An 18,607-nucleotide genomic window follows, 5' to 3' on the forward strand; every position below is an offset into this window, starting at 1 on the left:
GCCGCCACTCCCCTAGGGCTCGGGGCGGCTTACAAGCACAGGCTAAAATATAACAATTTAAAAACATCTTAAAAACATCTTTAAAAACATCTTAAAAACACTCCCCCAGGGAGTATTTAACTGCCACAGCATTGAGCTGTGGCAGTTAAAGTAGTCTCAATGTATTAATTCTATAGTATAGATGCACCTAGGGTGAGTGAGAAGAGCAAAAACTTTAGCTATATTTGGCAGCATCTAAAAAGGGAACCAAAACTTCTAGGGCTTTTTCATGCTACACAAATATAGCACTGTATTTCTCTTTAACTGCTATGTTTCATTGTGTGCCTTCAAATGGACTCCAACATACTGTGATCCTTTCATAGAATGTGATTTATAGAGAGAAAGTTTGCCAATACCTTGGTCTTTTGACAATATTCTAACCCTCAGAAAACTTTATTATATGATGGTGATGATGATGATGATTATGATTATTATGCTTTTTATTAGCTGTTTGTTTTCACATTGATTGTATTGTTTTTGTTGATGCATTACATGAAAGCACTTCAACAGGCCTGAGATGTGGAATGAGTACTCATTAGGTTGAATCCAATATTATACAGCTTGTTCAGAGCTACTACCACATACAGAATTCCCCATTTTCATTATTGCAGGGGTATCATACCCAATGCTCTGATTTCTCTTGTCCACAGTATTTTGTCAGGCATTGTGACTTAGAATACTGTCATAGAATCATAAAGCTAGAAGGGCCTCTATGAAGTTCACCATCTTTCTAGTGTAGACAGTTGATTTCCATTGCCAAATTGCAATCAAATTGTTATCATTTGGGATTCTGTCCAGATAGTAGAATTTTTACTAAAGAAATACGTTGTTCATCTATGCTTTCAGGTGTTTTAATTTCTTTTTCAGCACTCATGTATATAAAGGAACTTGCCATTGCCTTTGGTTTCACAGTCCTTAGTTGGTTTGCAGCATTGCTTGGCATCCTTTTTGTGGCAATATTTATTTCTCTGATTGGGCGCTCTCTTTCCTGGTACACCCACTTCTATGTCTCTGTTTTTCTCTATGGAACAGCAGCTTTGGCAAAACTAATTCTTGTACATACATTAGCCAAGACATTTTATTACAAAGTAAGTTCCGAATCTTTAATTATATTTCAATAATTGTCTCTATAGTTAAATTTAAATATATTTTTCATTCTGTATGCCTTAAATTGGGTCACCCTATTGCTCCATCTAGTTGATATTTGCTATTTCTGTGGCCTTGAGATAGAAATATTTCCCATCAGTTGATACCTGGGTCTTTGGTTGTACCTTTCCCATGTACAACACATATGTACCATAGCATGATTGAACAACTTCACTGAACTATTTAATGGTGCATAATTAATAGCTGCATTGCACTGGCTGTCCACGGAATAACTTTCAATTGTACTCTTGTTCAGTGATAATGAGAAGGGGCTGGATTCAGTTGCACAAGGATGCGAATTTTACAACTCTCCAGAAGTTGCTGGACAGCATCTCTCAGCAGATGTTTTATTGCCTGTTTTATTTTGGGGTTGAAGTCTAACAATAGCTGGAGAACCACGTGATTCTCATTATATGTTCCAGCCTCCCAGAACCCGACTGGCAACCACCACCCAGAGATCCTTTTCATTGACCACCCCAAGACTCTGGAATTACCTGCCATTAGAGCTCCAACAGCTAGATCAGCTGTCGGGATTCAAAAACCATCTAAAGACACATCTTGTCCAGCAGGCTTACCCAGATAGTTTTAAACTATGAATCTTAAACTCATGTCCTTTGTTTGATGTCTCTTTTGTGTATTTTAAAATGTATTTTATAGAAATGCAGTTTTTAATGTGAATCTTTTATAGAAATATGTATATTTGTTTAATTTTTGCAATGCTCGTGTTTTTTTTCATTTTGTTGTAACCCACCTCAAGCTGCAGGGAGAGGCAAGTAAGAAATAAAATTATTATTATTACAGTAGAATCTCACTTATCCAACATAAACGGGCCGGCAGAATGTTGGATAAGTGAAAATGTTGGATAATAAAGAGGGATTAAGGAAAAGCCTATTAAACATTAAATCACATTATGATTTTACAAATTAAATACGAAAACATCATGTTTTACACACACACAAAAACAAACAGAAAAAGCAATTCAATACACGGTAATGTAGTGTAGTAATTACTGCATTTACGTATTTAGCACCAAAATATCACAATGTATTGAAAACATTGACTATAAAAACATTGACTACTAAAAGCCTGACTGTGTTGGATAATACAGAACATTGGATAAGTGGAGGTTAGATAAGCAAGACTCCACATTATTATTATTATTATTATTATTATTATTATTATTATTATTATTATTATTATTATTATTATGTTCCTTACACAGTTTTAACCATTAGCTTAGCCATAATTAGTTAAAAGCTCCAGACTGATTGGCTTTCTGTTTTGGATGGATGAAATTGTAGAAACCACAGAAAATGTTTTCTCATGCCAACTTACGTACTCTAGTATGTTTTATTTTGAAAGGAGTGGAATGGCTTTAAATTTGCAAGTGCAGTTGAACTACGCTATACTCATGTATACATCTAGAAATTGTAGTAAAAAAAGTGACCCCAAAACCCCAAGTGAGCTTATTCACAGGTCATTGTATTGTACTTTAACTCCTACCAAAAAGTATGAAAGCATTTAGAAACATACTTCTTTTAAAATAAAATAATAAAGATAAAAATATTGGCACTGTAAGACTGCCTTTAGAATGTTTGGAGGATTCCCCCCCCCCCCCAAAGTAATCAATATGAATTTATGTTTTTAAATTGTTTTGTTTTTGTTTTTTCAGCATACAAATGAGCAGTTCCTTGCAGAGATCTTCTTTGACGTGCCATTAGTTTTTTGGTCAATTTCATTGGCTTCACTTACTTACCTAGGAGTGTCCTCAGCATTTGTCTGTGCAATATGGGTAGCATTTCCTCTACTCACAAAATTAATCACCTATAAGGAGTTGAAAGAAAAAGGTATGATGCTGATACTAATCTTGCAGAATTGCTGCACATATAACAATAAGATGTTGGGTTGTATTGAACGGGTGTTCCTCTTCTGATGGAACATTCTTTGGCCTTTCAAAGTTTTCCATCAATAGAAAGATGGATGATGATTTTCGATGGTCCCCACCTCCTCCTTACAGGTTGCGTTCTAGTTCTTGGGCTTTTCTGAAGCGTCCCTAAGATCAAAGCTCCAAAGCAGGGCAGGTCTTAGGGATGCTTGAGAGGCAGAGGAATTCACAAGAAATTGCCTTCTTCTGCTCCATTCCGCTGACAGAAATACCCACTGAATAAAAAGGCATTTCATCAGTAAAGTGATGCCATTTGGCCGACATCCAGTGAATATGAAAAATTTAGAACATGCTGCATTACTGTGTAGATGCGAAGTAATGTGATGGAGTAGACAACTCATAATGGAAATATTTGTATCTGGAAAATAATTGTTGTTTTTTAAAAAAGTATATTCTTTTCTCATGACAGAAAAGCAATTTCTATTTCGAACAAAAATGACAAAATATTTTTATTTTCTTTGTTTCAGATGGGGAACCTTTTCACTGCCAAGTTTCATAGTTTTGAAACCATGTCAGTGAAAGATATGCAGACACAGATGCTCTTTTATTATAAAAGCATATAAATGAACGACCAAAAGCCAAAGCTAATGTCGGTGTCACGTGTTTGGATTGCTCTGTGGGTGTGAGAATGCAGCTATCAGTTGCTGGAATCATATTCTTAGTCCCAACTAGAATACATCCATTGAATCCATGTGATTTAATTATCTGACTCACCATTCAGTATTTGGTTTGGTGAATCTTGTCTAGTTGATATTGCCCATTAGCATTCAGGCTTATCTGGCAAGCTATCTATTTCTCATGCTTGCACTACCCAATTCTACCCAGCTTCGCAAGAGTTAGAAATACCTGTCTTTCTTAGTTCTTGCTTTCGTCTCTTTCTTTTTGCCTCTGCTCTTCTCATCCCACTTTCTTTAATTCAATTCAGAAAAAAGAAACCTGAAGTAACCTTAATCTTGTAGCTGTGGTGGAAAAGCAAACATGCACAGAGGCCTGCACTTTTATTATTATAGATGCACATAAAGAAATATAGATATCTTTTTATTTGCATGCAATTGTCCCCATATTTCATTATGTTTGGACAGGATTAGAGGCTTTCCACAAACAATAGCACCAGCATCACAGCAGTGCTTACCCACACTGGAAGCAATCTGCCTGCGTGAATATTTCAGATCATGCCAGTACACAGTGGTTGAGATCCTGCATCAAACAGGCAGAACATAACACTCCCAATTGGGACCACATCCTCCTTTCCCAGTGAGATATTCATGTAGAATGAATGCACTTTGATACCACTTTAACTGCCATGGCTCAGTGCTATTGGATCCTGGGATTTATAGTTTGGTGAGTCACCAGCAATCTTGACAAAGAAGGCTAAAGACCTATTAAAACCATAATTCCATGGCATTAAGCCATGGCAATTGAAAAGTGGTGCCAAACTATATTCATTCTACAGTTGTAGATGCACCTATGCCATGGAGTTGTGAAGTAGCCAGCACCACACATGTCCCTTTGGCCTTCTCTCCAATTGGTTGCTTTTAATGGAAGCAGCTCATTTACTCTGCTAAAGCTGTTTAGTGATGTGCTTGCCAGTGATGTCTGTCCATGTATGTATTGCACCTAAGCTTTTGGTGCCTTTCTGCTGTTGTCTTAGATGACTCCATGGACATTCTTGCTTTCACATGCCACCTGCTTTCTACCAAAATGGGCTGCTCTGAATATGTTGAGTTGCCATACTGTTCTTTAGTGTGGTTGCGGAGAGTTTCACATGAGAGTTTCAAAGTGAATGCAAGCTTGAATATCATCTTGCTTTCATAGGCACTCACTTGCTCACTTTCTTGAAAATAAAATCTCAACATTTGGCCCAAGGTTCCTTTCTTTTCTTCAGGGAAGCTCTACTCTATAGGCTTTGACAGCTGCCTAGACACACACACAACAGTGCTAACATCACTATGGCAATTTACACTGCCAGGAATCTATTCTTATCTGCTTTTTGCCTGGCATAAGGCTAAAAGTTGTATGACCTGTGAGCCACATCCAGCCCAAGTGTGTGTATAGTCCTCAATAGTTCTTCCAAATTCTCGTTTTCCCTCCCAGTTTCCATGTCTTTTGGAGAGACACAAGTTTTAATTTCTATACTGTTGAGTGGGGAGTACACCTGAAAGAGGCTCCAGTTCCCCCGAAATAAAACCAGAAAATGAACAGACTGTCCCTTATGGGTTTGAGGAAGTGAAGGGATGCCAGGGATGTCCAGAGAAACTATAAATGGAGTGGATGTGACCATTAGATCCACTGCCTCTGCTACATCAGCCTAGTGCTATCATGACTCAAGAAATTGTAGACAATCCTTGTTTATATATTGCCTCATCTGTTGTGACACATTTTTATGACAGATATTGTTGTCCCTTGTAGTAAATCATGCCAGAGTTTAAAAACTGTATTCTACAAACAAATTTATTTTCTCTCTCTCCTTCTTTATCTTGAAGGTGCCACAATGAAATTCTTTACTATGTACCTCCTGGGAATGTCTATTCCACACGTCTATTCGTTATACCTCAACTGGATTATATTTGAAATGTTTGTTCCCATCATGGGACGCAGTGGTTCTGAAATCCCACCTGATTTAATAGTGGCTGCTTTTATTGTTGTTATTTCTATAATCCTGTCTTCCTACTTGGTAAGGATGCTTTAGAACCAAAGGCAAAAATGCTGTAGTCTGCAAACTTAGCAGATTTTAATAACTTTCGAAATGTTTGTTTAACAAATGCCACTCAGATAGTGCAGCAGACTGGGAAAAGGACGCCATCTCCAAGTTTGCTTGGTTGTAGTAGAGATTCCAAAGAGGGTGCTTCTAGATAGAAAAGGCTTCTAGGGCTACAAGCCATTGCTTTCCTGTTGAAAGTTACAAATAGGTTTAAGGCAGAGAAGGTTAAAATTAAAACTCGTGAGCCATGACAGTTAAAGTGGTGTCAAACTGCAATAATTATAAAGTGTTGTCTGCTCTCCCCTTTTCCCAAACTATATGGTTGCCACACATCCATTCTGTGATTTTGAAGCAGCCTACTTCTGAGTACATAATTCTTGCAGTCCAGTTGTGAAATCCCATCAGTTTCACTTGCAAATGTGCATTTTGTGGGATTTTCTTGAACTATCATCAAGTACTATGATGTAGTCAAGCGACCTCTGGGAGAAAAAGATTAATACCAGACAGTGGGTCAGTCTCATTCGAACTGAATTCAACCTCCACAAGAGGCATCATTTTGCAATCGTCTTCCCACCACGAAGCAGAGTCTTCCTCCCCCCCCCCCCAAAAAAAAATTCCATTTTCTTGGGGAAAGTTGTGTCAGTACTAATAGCCAGAGAAACCTCAGTGCTGCAAACAGAAAGAAATTAGATTTTGAAGGTCAAAAAATAAGGCAAAGGGTACATATAACATTGTAGAAAGAATCTATCTTGATCCCACTTTAGTTGCCTCAGTGCTATGGCATCATGGGAATTACAGTTTTACAGAATCTTTAACATTCTCTGACAAAGAGTGCTGGTGCCTCATCAAACTACAACTCCCATGATGGCATAGCATTGAGCTATGGTACTTAAAGTTGAGTCAAACTATATTCATTCTACAGTATAGATGCACCCAAAGAAGAGTTTGCATGCAGTCATAGAATCGTAGAATCAGAGTTGGAAGAGACGACATGGGCCATCTAGTCCAACCCAGTCATTTTGAGCAGCAGTTGTTCAGTTCTACAAAGCACTGAAGCCACATTTTCTCACCACCAGATGTTCAGTACAGATACCCCATATAATTTCTCCAAGCATCTTTACATCCATAAAAGCTAAAAACCTTTCCTCTTAATTTAGACAAAAAATGGAGAAGTTTAGACTGCTGATTGTTTGCTCGGTAGGAAACACCATGCATTGCTCACTAAGTCCAGATAAATAGGAGTGGTCAAAGGGCAGGTGTAAATGGTCCAGACTCATCTCTTCATTTCACAATGAACTTTTTAAAGTGGTAGAGCACTGCCTCTCAGGCTGGATCTACACTGCCATATAATAAATAGTATCTGTTTTGAACTGGATTATATGAGTCCACACTACCATATAATCCAGTTCAAAGCAGATAATATGGCTTCAGAAACTGGATTATATGGCAGTGTAAATGGGACCTTAGTCTCATTTGCCGCAGAGAGCTGTGTTGAAAATAAGACAAGTACTGTAAACAAATCTAAACATTTAAAAAACAAAGCAACTTACATGTTCATCCGTTTATATTTTTTAAATGTTTCTGTAATTTAAATAATCTTATGCTTGCTCTTTTTGTTGTTGTTCTGTAGGTTAAGTTCATCTACCTTGCAAGAAGCACAAAAACAATAATAATAACTTTAACAACAGTTTCTGTGATCATGTTCACACTTGTTTGCAGCGGAGTCTTTTTTCCTTACAGTTCAGATGCAGCAAACCCAAGGCCTAAGAGAATCTTTCTTCAGGTAAGCAAGTGAGTTCTTTTAATTTTGAAACTGAATTTCCCATGACTCCCTAGCATTGGGCCATGGCTGTTAAAGTGGTGTCAAACTGCATTAATTCTGGAAAAACATTACTACTACTACTACTACTACTACTACTACTATTATTATTTATACCCCACTTTATCTCTCCCGAAGGAGACCTGTGTCTTCAGGGGGAGTGTAACCCCATTCAGCACTGGCTAAATCTCTATTTACTTCTCTGCCTTCTGACTGACCAGGAGTATCTCTGTCTTGTCTGGATTATGTTTCAATTTGTTTGCCCTCATCCAGTCCATTACTGGTTTAGGATCATAATGGCTTCCTTGGCTTTAGGTAGAATAAGTATTAGAGCATCTGCATATACTGTAGGTGGCACCACACTCCAAAACTCTGGATGACCTCTCCCAGCACTTTCATGTATATGTTAAATAGCATGGGAGATAAAATGGAACCTAGAGGAACGCCACAGTTCAATGGCCAGGGGTTCAAACAAGAGTCCCCCAACACCTTCTTTTGGGTACAAACCCCCAGAAAGGACTGGATCCACTGTAAAACAGAGCCTACCAGCTCCATCCTAGTGAGACAACCAAGAAGGATATCATGGTCAATGGTATCGAACGCTGCTGAGAGGTCCAGGAGAGTCAACAGGGACACACTCCCCCTGTCTAGCTCTCTAGATTATCCATTTCATTTAGAAAGCTCTGGAGTTGGGAAGATCTTGCTCTCCATTCTGAAAAAAACAAACAAAACCTGCCTGCAGCTTGCAGGTGGTGTATGTTACACCTAAATTGTGTAACTTTCTGAGTTTCCCTACTGCTTTGAAGCAAAATATATCATTTATTGTTTTCTTGTGAATATTGGTTTGCTTGGAAGCAGCAAGCCCAGATCTTGGATTTGACTATGTTTAGGTCAAAGCATATCATAGAATAGCACTAGAGAACTAGAAAGGCCCACAAAGAATTATAGGTGGAAATCTTTATTGGGCCTTGGATAGATGTGACAGTGGATATTGAATCCACGGATAAGGGGCCAAGCTGTATATTCCTCCTTTTTTTGGCAACCAGATTGTGTGATTTGTATACATCTGGAAAATTCCCATTTGTGGAGAGCAACTCAAACTCTATGACATGCATATTTGAAGGAACCAGCAACAAAATATGATATTTCTGGACAATGTGTCAGCCAAATGTCAGCCAAAATCTGTCCATTGAGTAGTAGTTTTTGTTACTTTCCCAGCACCTAAACAGAAGATTTCATAGCCTTGATGGCCACTTGGAAAAAAGTGATTCCGGAATATGGATTAATGGACTTGATTATGCTGGAATGTCTCATATTACTCCTCATATACCTGAACTCAATGACTCCATTAGAACAAAATGTGATGAAGACTCACCACTTTGTGGCTTACCATGGATCCTTCCTGTGGACTATTTATTGAGGTTGGTAGTGACTTCTCGTTGAAACACATTGTTATATTTTTAAAGGAGGCTATCAGGTTTTCTAGATAGAAAACTTCCTGAAAATCAATTGTTGCCTTCAAAGCTAAGCAGTTAACTAATTACGTTTCAATTAGGATAGGGAGAAAATTAACATCAGATCTGGTCTGATCTTGGATGCTAAGCAGGATCAGTCCTGATGAATTAGGAATGACCAATCAATACCAAGCACTGCAGTCTATATTTCAGAGAAAGGTAATGGCAAAACCTCTCTTATGTGCACACAGATAAACCTACAGTGAATCTAGGAACCTGCCGAAAGCTTTATCAGGGTGAGATGTGGTTAGATACAGACCAAAATTACCAAAAACAAAAATTTAGATGGCCAGATGTACAACTTCCAATTTAGTTTTTGTTTGTTTGAGTATTTGAGGGGAGAGGGTATACTGCACAGCTCCCTAAATCAGCAATCAGTTGTTTCCTGCTCTCTAGCTTTTTAATATACTACCTTTCTCCTGGGATGTAATCCTAATTAAACAAATAATCCCAGAAGTATCCAATGATATAAAAATATGATGGTAAAGGTAAAAATACAGCACACACCCATGATAAAATGGTTCCTTGCAACTGATTAAGCAGTGAATATTTGTTTGAATAAAAAGTACTTTCCCTGCCAGGAAATGGAAAACAGAGGGGAGCAGCCTGGCCTCCTGTGAAAGTGAATTCCACAGACTGGGTGCAGCTATTAAGAAGCTCTCTCTCATTTCCTAACCATACAATCCTGTGAGGTTGGTGGGGCCCAGAAAAAGCCCTCTCATGTGGATTTTAGGACTCTGGCAGGTTCACATAGAGAGAAATAGTTCAGATAATCTGGAGCTAAGGTGTGCAGGCTTTACAGGTCATAATCCGTACTTTGAATTATATCTGTAAATGGTAGGCAGTAAAGCTATTTCAATAAGGAGTTAAATTTAGGTTCAGGATGAAGAAGGAATCCATTCTGCAAGGACATGGTGTTCCCTGGCAGTTGTTTGTTGTCTATTATCTGATGCCAGTTAACTAAAGCATAAAATCCCAGTTTAGTCAAAACCTGCCTTTGTTGTCATGCAGTGTCCTTCCTTCTTTAGAAGTTAAATTTAGTGTTATCTTTTCAGCACAATTGCATTTGCAAGCAGTGTGTTCATTCCAGAGTTGTCAAACATGTGGCCCTCCAGGTAATTAGGACTCCCAACTCCCAGAAACCCTAGTCAGTTTGTCCAATGGTCAGGAATTCTGGGAGCTAAAGTCCGAAACACCTGGAAAGTCACAAGTGTGGCACCACTCATAGTCCAAGGTGCTGGTACCTATGGCCCTCCTGCTGCTGTTACATCCCTGTTCCTATCATGATGGGAGTAGCATTTCATAATCAGTTCCCCAGTCTGCCTCATCCTGATCAGATTTATGAAACTTAGCAAAAATGTTAGTCAATTAATGTGAAGTATAACCCATCACTTATCAGAACTCCCATCTTCATGAAACCACAGACAATGGTCCAAGGAGTCAAATCGTTCTCGGTGTCATCCTCTGCAGGGCTAATTGTTGACCATCATTGTTCTTCTCTCCCATCCTGGGCTGTGTCCTTCAGCTGGGAGGAGAGGCAAAATGACAATCTGTGCATAGAGATTATTCAGCTTCCTTCCTACCCAGAGTCTCACAGGATTTATGATGCCCTGAAGACTATGCCTTTCAGTGTCATTCAGTGTCAAGTGGAACAAAAGGAAGAAACAACAATCAATGGACTTGTCAGCCTTTCTGTTAGATCACCGATTTTGCCCCAGGAAGACAGTAGTCTACTCTGAAGAAAGCAAAACCCAGACAGGCTCATTAACCATATGTGTTACCGTAGGGCTGGGTAACTTTGCAGTGGGAGGAGTTGCATTTGCTTCCTGGGGGATCTTGTAGGGCTGCACCTGCTCTCACAAAGCAACAACACATTTCTATCATGTTTCAGGTTGCAAAACAGACCTCTTGCTGTGAAAAGGCATTGGCCACTCCCTTTGTCTACTTGGTCAACATTCCTATGACTTTTCCAAGGAAAATGGAGAATTTTGGACATATATGAGAGCTCTTATCACCTCAAGGATCTTGTCCATCTTTTTGGGCCAAACCTGTTAATTTGAAGCCATGATTTCAGTATAATACCATTGATTTAAATTTTATTTTAATATTTATAAGTGTGTGTGTGTGTGTTTATTGGAAACTTTAAAATTGTGTTGGAAGCCATCTTGCTTCCTTACCCAAGGAACACACTGAGATAAAAATCAAACCAATAAATAATTTGAAGCACTTTAAAATGTTTTGAAAAGTCACAAAACTTTTTCTTATAGAAAGAATTGGTATCTTCCTGCGCCAGCAATTGCTCCCAAAGAACCTATCCGCTTTCAGCTTCTCTCCAAAAAGCAAATGCCTCAGGGTTCTACAAAGTTAACCTTTGAAGCGTCAGGTGAGTCATGATGGCCATCACTCCTTCCGTTGTGACTTTTCTGTGGGAAATATTCTAGATTTGCAATTCTCTTGTAAAACAAGGTACATTGCTCCTCCCTGGTACCTTGTGTTTGGTGAACCTCATGAAAAGCAGAAGTGATCTTCTAGTTTGTAACCTGGCTGTTCCAGTTGAGGATCTCCACATAATTGGGACCTTGATTGTTCAGGATTGCCAGTTATGTCACCCTCCATGTGAGGAGAGTGACAGAACTTGTGATGCATGCTGCTTTTCTTGAGATGCGTTAACACTTTTGTTCTTTTGAGCACATTCCTATCAGGTTTATTGATTTATATTTCTCGGTAATTTTTCCATCTGGAAGCCTTCAAATCATGTTGGTGCATGCTACAAATTATATGGCCATGAGAAGGCTTTAAGATGTTGCTGATTTTGACAAGGAAACACGGCCCCATTTACACTGCTATATAAAATCCAAATTATCTGCTTTGAACTGGATTTTCTGGTATTGTAGACTCACATAATCCAGTTCAAAGCAGATAATCTGGGTTGTCTGCTTTGATACTTTGAATTATATGGCAGTGTATATCCAGCCAGTGCTGATACTGAGAATTGCCTGATAGAAAAAGCCCAGTCTTTTCACATAACAGCTATTTCTTTTAGTTACTGGCAATTAAATCATTTCTATCATGTCTCAAGTGGCTGCCAAAGAAAAGCAAATGACATCACCTATCCTCAGATCTACGATTTTAGGCCCCTTCTACACTGCCATATAAAATCCAGATTATCTGCTTTGAACTGGCTTATATGGCAGTGTATTCCCAGTTCAAGGTTCAGGTTATTACCTATAAAGCCCTAAACCAGTGGTTCTCAACCTGTGGGTCCCCAGATGTTTTGGCCTTCAACTCCCAGAAATCCTAACCGCTGGTAAACTGGCTGGGATTTCTGGGAGTTGTAGGCCAAAACACCTGGAGACCCACAGGTTGGGAACCACTGCCCTACATGGTTTGGGTCCTGCTTATCTTTGAGACTGTATCTCTCTACACACCGGCGTGAGCTCTAAGATCTCTTGCTCCTATCTTCGTCACAAGCACGGTTAGTGGGGACGAGAGAGGGCCTTCGCAATGGTGCGCCCCTCCCCCCATCTCTGGAACCCTCTCCCCAGGGAGATTAGATTAGCCCCCACCCTATCCGCTTTCCGTAAAGACTTGAAAACCTAGCTGTTCCAACGTGCCTTTGAATAATGGTTTAGCCCGTGATCATGGCTACCCAACCCTAATTTAATGTTTTTTTTTTCAGCACTTTATCTTCATCCCCGCCCTATTGCTCTACATTTTGCATAAGCCTGCCTTTTCCTCTCATATCTGAACATGGCCACTTTTTCCAGCACTGGTTGTGATATTGATTGCTGTATTTTATTATGTTTTTACTTTTCGGTTTTTAACTGTTTTTAATTATATACCCCAAGTCCCTTCCGAGAGATGGTGGTGGGTTATAAGAATAAAGTAGTAGTAGTAGTAGTAGTAGTAGTAGTAGCAGCATCAGCAGTAGTAGTAGTAGTAGTTGTTGTTGTTATTATATAATCCAATTCAAAGCAGATAATGTGGATTATCTGTTTTGATCATCTGTGCTATATGGCAGTGTAGAAGGGGCCTTAATTTAAGGCTTGATACATGAGAACTAAGGGGTGAAAGGGGGCTAAATTAAAAAAAACAGGGCGCTATTTTTAATGACTTCTTAGATGGAAATAGTACAGGTGTTGGAATGGCTGCTGCTGGGCAATGGTTGGGCGATAGTGAAAGGTAATTGTCAATGCTACGTAAGTGATGAAACAAATGCCCCCTTTAGGTGCCCTTGGCATAAATAAACCAGTTTGATGGTAGTGTGAGCTTATTTCATTGTTTTTTTTTTTTTTTAAAAAAATCTCCTTTTGAGTTTGCATGTATAGAGTTGCCTGGTTTGCCTCTTTTTTTAGAAAGTAATGCATGTGGGAAGGTCACTGAAACAAACTACTGAAATATTGGAAAGTTAGCTTCAGGCTGGGAAAAAAAGCATGGCATCTCCTCAGAACACCCAGAAGAACTTCTTTCTTTTTTTCCTGAGCAGCTTCATGCAAAAATCTGTGTTTGCTTTACTCTTTAGGTCCAAGTCACATGTCGCTGTTCCTTCGGCCACATCAAGGCTCAACTCTTTTCCGGTGGTCTCTTGGGGATGGAACTCCCATGGTGAATGCCATCGACGGGGATTACTTTGTGTTTTATTCTCATGGGCTCCTGGCCTTGCCGTGGCAGTTTTGGATAGAGTTGAAGGTGAGGCCATTAACACTAAAGCAGGCATGGGCAAACTTTGGGCCTCCCTCCAGGTGTTTTGGATTTCAACTCCCACAATTCCTAACAGCCAATAGGCTGTTAGGAATTGTGGGAGTTGAAGTCCAAAACACCTGGAGGAAGAGCCAAAGTTTGACCATGCCTGCTTTAAAGTGTAGTGTCATGAGGTTTATTAGTTTAGTGGGCAGATTTGACATAACGATTTTGTTCTTTTCTGCCTTTCAGGTCTCGGATGAGAACACTAGAGGGATGGTGACCCTTGCTATAGTTACCCATTATTTATTTGGGGACGATCAGAAGTCTCCTCAATTACATGCCTTAATAGACAGATTCCCCAACTGGACATTTCCCTCAGGCTGGGTCTCCACTTATGACCAATTTGTCTTTTAATCCAGCAGCAACTCAAAAGCCAGTGGTTGTCCGTACATTGTTGGATGTGATTTCTTGTCACATGATGTCTGGGCAAGTTGGAGATGGTATTATTGACAGAAAAATAACTTAGCCACAAGTGTATTTCTATGGCAGCTGAGAACCATAAAAAATACTACTATATTTCCTGCTTGGTCAGGAAGGAGGGGATCTCTGGGTATTTTATGCAAAACTATCCCCTTTTTCTCCCACTCAAATGGCCTGTTCACCTCTTGTCTGCTTAACATGAAAACTGCTTTTGTTGAAGTGGCATTAGAACAGCCCTCCTGGGCATCTTGCAATAAGAGAGGCTTTGTGCAGAAACTCCCAAGCACAATGTATAATAATTTCACAGGCTTCAATAACGCTCGTGCTGCCATCCTTTAGTATTGTATTTTCATCTGTCCTAATCCACTAAAGACTGTGCCTCGGAGACTTTTAACACTGGAGATCATGAAAGTTAAGGAAGAAGTCATGTGATCACAGTTTGGCAGTACTGATGCTCATTTTGTATGCAATCAAAGTCCTTTAAATTGTAATGCTAGAGAACGTGGTGAGCGGGCTCCAAATTTTGCGTGGTCTGATGGTATTCCTGGGTCCCCCTCCCCTGAACGATTTGTGATTCCTTCTTTGATCCTTCTACTGCTGTGTCTCTTGCAGTAGAGGCTGGATCAGACCCATCTTCTCTTTGGGAATCCTTGAACATGAAAGCTAGTCACGCAGGTGTCTGATGCAAGCACATAAGCACTGTTTTATATATTTCTAAGCACTGAGCCACCACTCTGGCCTTCCGTATGCATAAGTGTGAGTGTTTTGTAATTTCGTTATGGGTAATCTGTTGAGTAATTGTTGAATTACCGATGACTAACCTTTGTATTATTTATTTGATTTTCTTTGAGGTCTCCACATCGACTCAAAAGTTGTGAGCTTTTGTGTTGGTTTTGGAAAACTTCCCATGTCTAAATGTCTAGAAAGTGCTTTTATCAAAGAGGTTCAGTTGAGGGTGTCTGAAAGTTTAAGAATGAGTATCTGGTAAGGGAATTGCTATGGTTTCCCCTCCTCTCTTGAATTTTAAGACCGTAATCCTGTGGCCTCTGAGAAAGCATCACAGGGACTATAGAGTTTATGGTGGAGCACTTTCTATGTCCAATTCCAAGAGAGGGGGCCACTTGCTCAAGCCACCTTCTTGCCAATCAGGAAACATTTGTACCCCTTTCCTGACTCCAGTGTTGATGCTCCAGATGGGCAGAAGAATGGTCTTTTGTGTGTATATTGGGTGGTGGAATCGTACCAATTAATGGTTTGAGACCACAGGACCTGAAGTACCCGTTTCCTCCAAGTCAACAGCAAGGTACTCAGAAATGTCTTTTCCCCATTTGAAACACTGGGAACGGATGGGGAAGGAAGCAAGGCAGACAGTGTAACCAAAGGCAAAAAAATTAAAAGGTAAAAAGATACTCTCCTTGTTTTCATGACATCCTCCATGCCATAGAAGTGTTTTATTGTGCAAAAGTAAATTCCAAAGATGACAGTTTATGGGGGAAATTATTTCCAAAGCCAGATACATTGACCAAAGCCTCCTTTTCATTCATTCATCTAGAGCAGAAAGGTGGCTGCCAGCAAGTCTCATGAACTAGAAGCCATTAAGAAAGGATACAAAAAAGCACACAATGTCTGGTATTGTCTTGTTATGATTGGTGCTGGGATAACTGGGGACCAGGAGCAGGTTACTTTTTGGATATTGAACAGGAAGAGTTTCTTCTTGTGTGTTGCAGCTCTACCTCCTACATGCCAAACAGCTACTAATTGGCCGGAGATAGTTCTCTGGAGGCCTTCGTTATATTATTGTTTGTCTGGCAGTTGTCAAGAGATGGATTTCTATGCTCTCCCAGTGTTCAGTAGGATCGTGGCTACTGTGCTTATTATAATAAAGTATTTGATATCTATGTGTGATGACAAGATGGTATAGCAAATTTTGTCAAGGAACACTTTATAAGATCTTTGGGAAAACGTTTTTGTTTTCCTCAAAGATCCCAAACACAAAGAAAGTATCTCAGGCTAGATCTGCCTTATATCCCAGGATCTGATCCCAGATTATCTTGTCCTAGATTATCTGGCAGCATAGACTCATACAATCCAGTTCAAAGCAGATAATCTTGGATAAGATCCTGGGATATAGGGCAGCATAGAATCTAGCCTCAGATAGCAGCCAGCTCATGCATGTTTCCCTTTCTCAGATTCTTTTACTGCCCAGTTTCTACTTCTAAGGAGGGAGAAAGTTGTATGTCGTGTGTATAATGTAAAGTGGATCATTCTGCTACAATGAAAGATGTAACTAGCCAAAATATTCATATGTAAGTTCTTCCATATGTTGCACATATATTCTAACAAATTATGCATATTTTGGTAGAGCACCAGAAGAAGAGCAGTGCTGGAAAACTAAAATAATCAGATATTAGTTTACACCAAGCTCACTGGGAATATTTTTATGATGTAGGAGCTTTTTCAGGGGAAAAGATAACATCTATATGAAAAGGACAAGGTGAGAAATTTTATGTTTAGACAGCATTTATCTGGAAGCACGTTTCAAACCGTTTTTTGCAAGTGAATCAGCTACTAGTGCTGATAGTACTTTAGCTTGACTAAGTGGATATATTGTTCCATTTACATAAATTCTCAAGATAACCAATTGTTGTCAGTCTCTCCCCCCCCCCCCCCAAAAAAAAAAAAGAAGTGACTCTGCCATCTTGGAAAATTCTAATTGCAACTTACAAGCAGGTTTGCAGAAATGCAAATTTCAATATTACATTAAATACCCTATTCCCAGGCATTTAGCTCTCCCTATCTTTGTGTTTTGCGGTCTTTTCCTGCTTCAAGAAATGCAACCCACATGACATCAGGACACAGACAGTTGTACTTGGCATGATGGAGTGGGGACACAAATGCAGAGTTCCCCTTGTTTATTGCAATACATCATTTAGCCTTAAATAACAGCATTGCTTTAGGTACTAAATTCAAACACTTGAAGCAAAGCTGACCAAATGTAGCCTATATTAACATGCATGGAATCCTTGTTTCCAAAGCAGCTGATCTTGCATGCAATATTTTAACTTCTATTTAGAAATGTTTTCTAGCGAGAAATGAGCTGTGTTGTAGATTGTTTGTCTCTCTTTACGTATTGCTCTATCCATGTGTGCTTAAAATCTCACTGCACTTTATTGTGCAGCTCTCCAACAAAACAAAGCTTGGAGAATTTCTAAATCTGTTGTACAGAAATGCACAAAGCATCCCATTGTGCCTCTAAACTTTGGTGTGACATTTTTTTAAATGACTGCATGATGTATATACAGAAAAAAAGGGGGGGGGGGACCTAAATTTCTCAGTGCATGCTAGGAACATCTGGGCAAATAATAAAATATTTGCTTAACTCAGGATGCATCTTTTATTAAGAAGCTGAGTGCCATGTAGGGTGTCTTTTTGGTGAATTCCTGCCTTTTAAAACAATACTTAATTGTTTAAGCACACGGATAGTTCTGTCCAGCTTTCCTTGGTTTAAGCATTACACTGAAAGCCCTAAACAGAGTTGTTCAGTTTCAAAGTTCTCATTGACAAAATGAGTCTATGTGGACCCCCCCCCCCCAAGTTTACTGCATTTATTACAAAGCTACATTATTTAATTTAGCTTAACTGTGGACTTGGGTTTTTATTGAATTGATCTGTGCTTCTGTATAACAGGGTCAGGTTATATTTAGAGGCTCTATAAAACAAAAATAAATGGTGTGATGGAGAAACAGCTCTCTCTATGCTATGATATTTTTCTGTGTGCAAGAACACTTCTGCACAGAAATTCCAGGTATGAGCTCTCAGCTGCTGTTTAAAGTGTTATATTAGCCGTGCAGTCCTATGTGTCTACTCAGAAATAAATCTCATTGAGTTCAGTATGGCTTATTCCCATGTAAATGTCTATAGGATTGCATCTTAAGAACTACAGGCTTACTGACATCTTCTGAAAACTAAGCCATAGTTTAACCAGATGTTAGAATTACTATGGAAGAAATTCACAAGAAGCCAAAAGGAAAATGGAATGTATGTAAAGGATAACCAATGCTAAATAAAATAATTTTATGAATAAAAATTGTTTTTTATTTAGTCCTCTATTTAGATCAACTTCACTATGAGCAGAATGAAGGATGATATCCACAACTACATTTCCTTTCTGCCATGGGATACTCATATATCTAGCAGAGTGCTGCATAAGGTAGCCATTGAGATAAAATTAATACATACAACATCAGTGAACTTTGCTATATCGCCAAACATTGCTTACA

General features: G+C 39.2%; 1 protein-coding gene across 2 annotated transcripts in view; it reads left to right on the plus strand.

The window, feature by feature from the left end:
• The window catches only part of ermp1 (endoplasmic reticulum metallopeptidase 1), a 40,955-nt gene extending 22,541 nt beyond the window's left edge, over positions 1-18,414 (plus strand). Inside the window, exons 8-15 of one of the 2 annotated variants that reach the window (XM_003216564.4) lie at positions 907-1,127; positions 2,858-3,032; positions 5,614-5,804; positions 7,462-7,614; positions 8,869-9,071; positions 11,432-11,547; positions 13,687-13,853; positions 14,097-18,414. In XM_003216564.4, the coding sequence (XP_003216612.2) occupies positions 907-1,127; positions 2,858-3,032; positions 5,614-5,804; positions 7,462-7,614; positions 8,869-9,071; positions 11,432-11,547; positions 13,687-13,853; positions 14,097-14,261 (1,391 nt within the window). In that variant the 3' untranslated portion in view covers positions 14,262-18,414. The other variant, XM_062971943.1, reaches the window with a different exon arrangement.
• Positions 18,415-18,607: the final 193 nt, after the last annotated feature.

The sequence above is a fragment of the Anolis carolinensis genome, chromosome 2 (genome assembly GCF_035594765.1).
Source record: "Anolis carolinensis isolate JA03-04 chromosome 2, rAnoCar3.1.pri, whole genome shotgun sequence".
Lineage (NCBI taxonomy): Eukaryota > Metazoa > Chordata > Lepidosauria > Squamata > Dactyloidae > Anolis > Anolis carolinensis.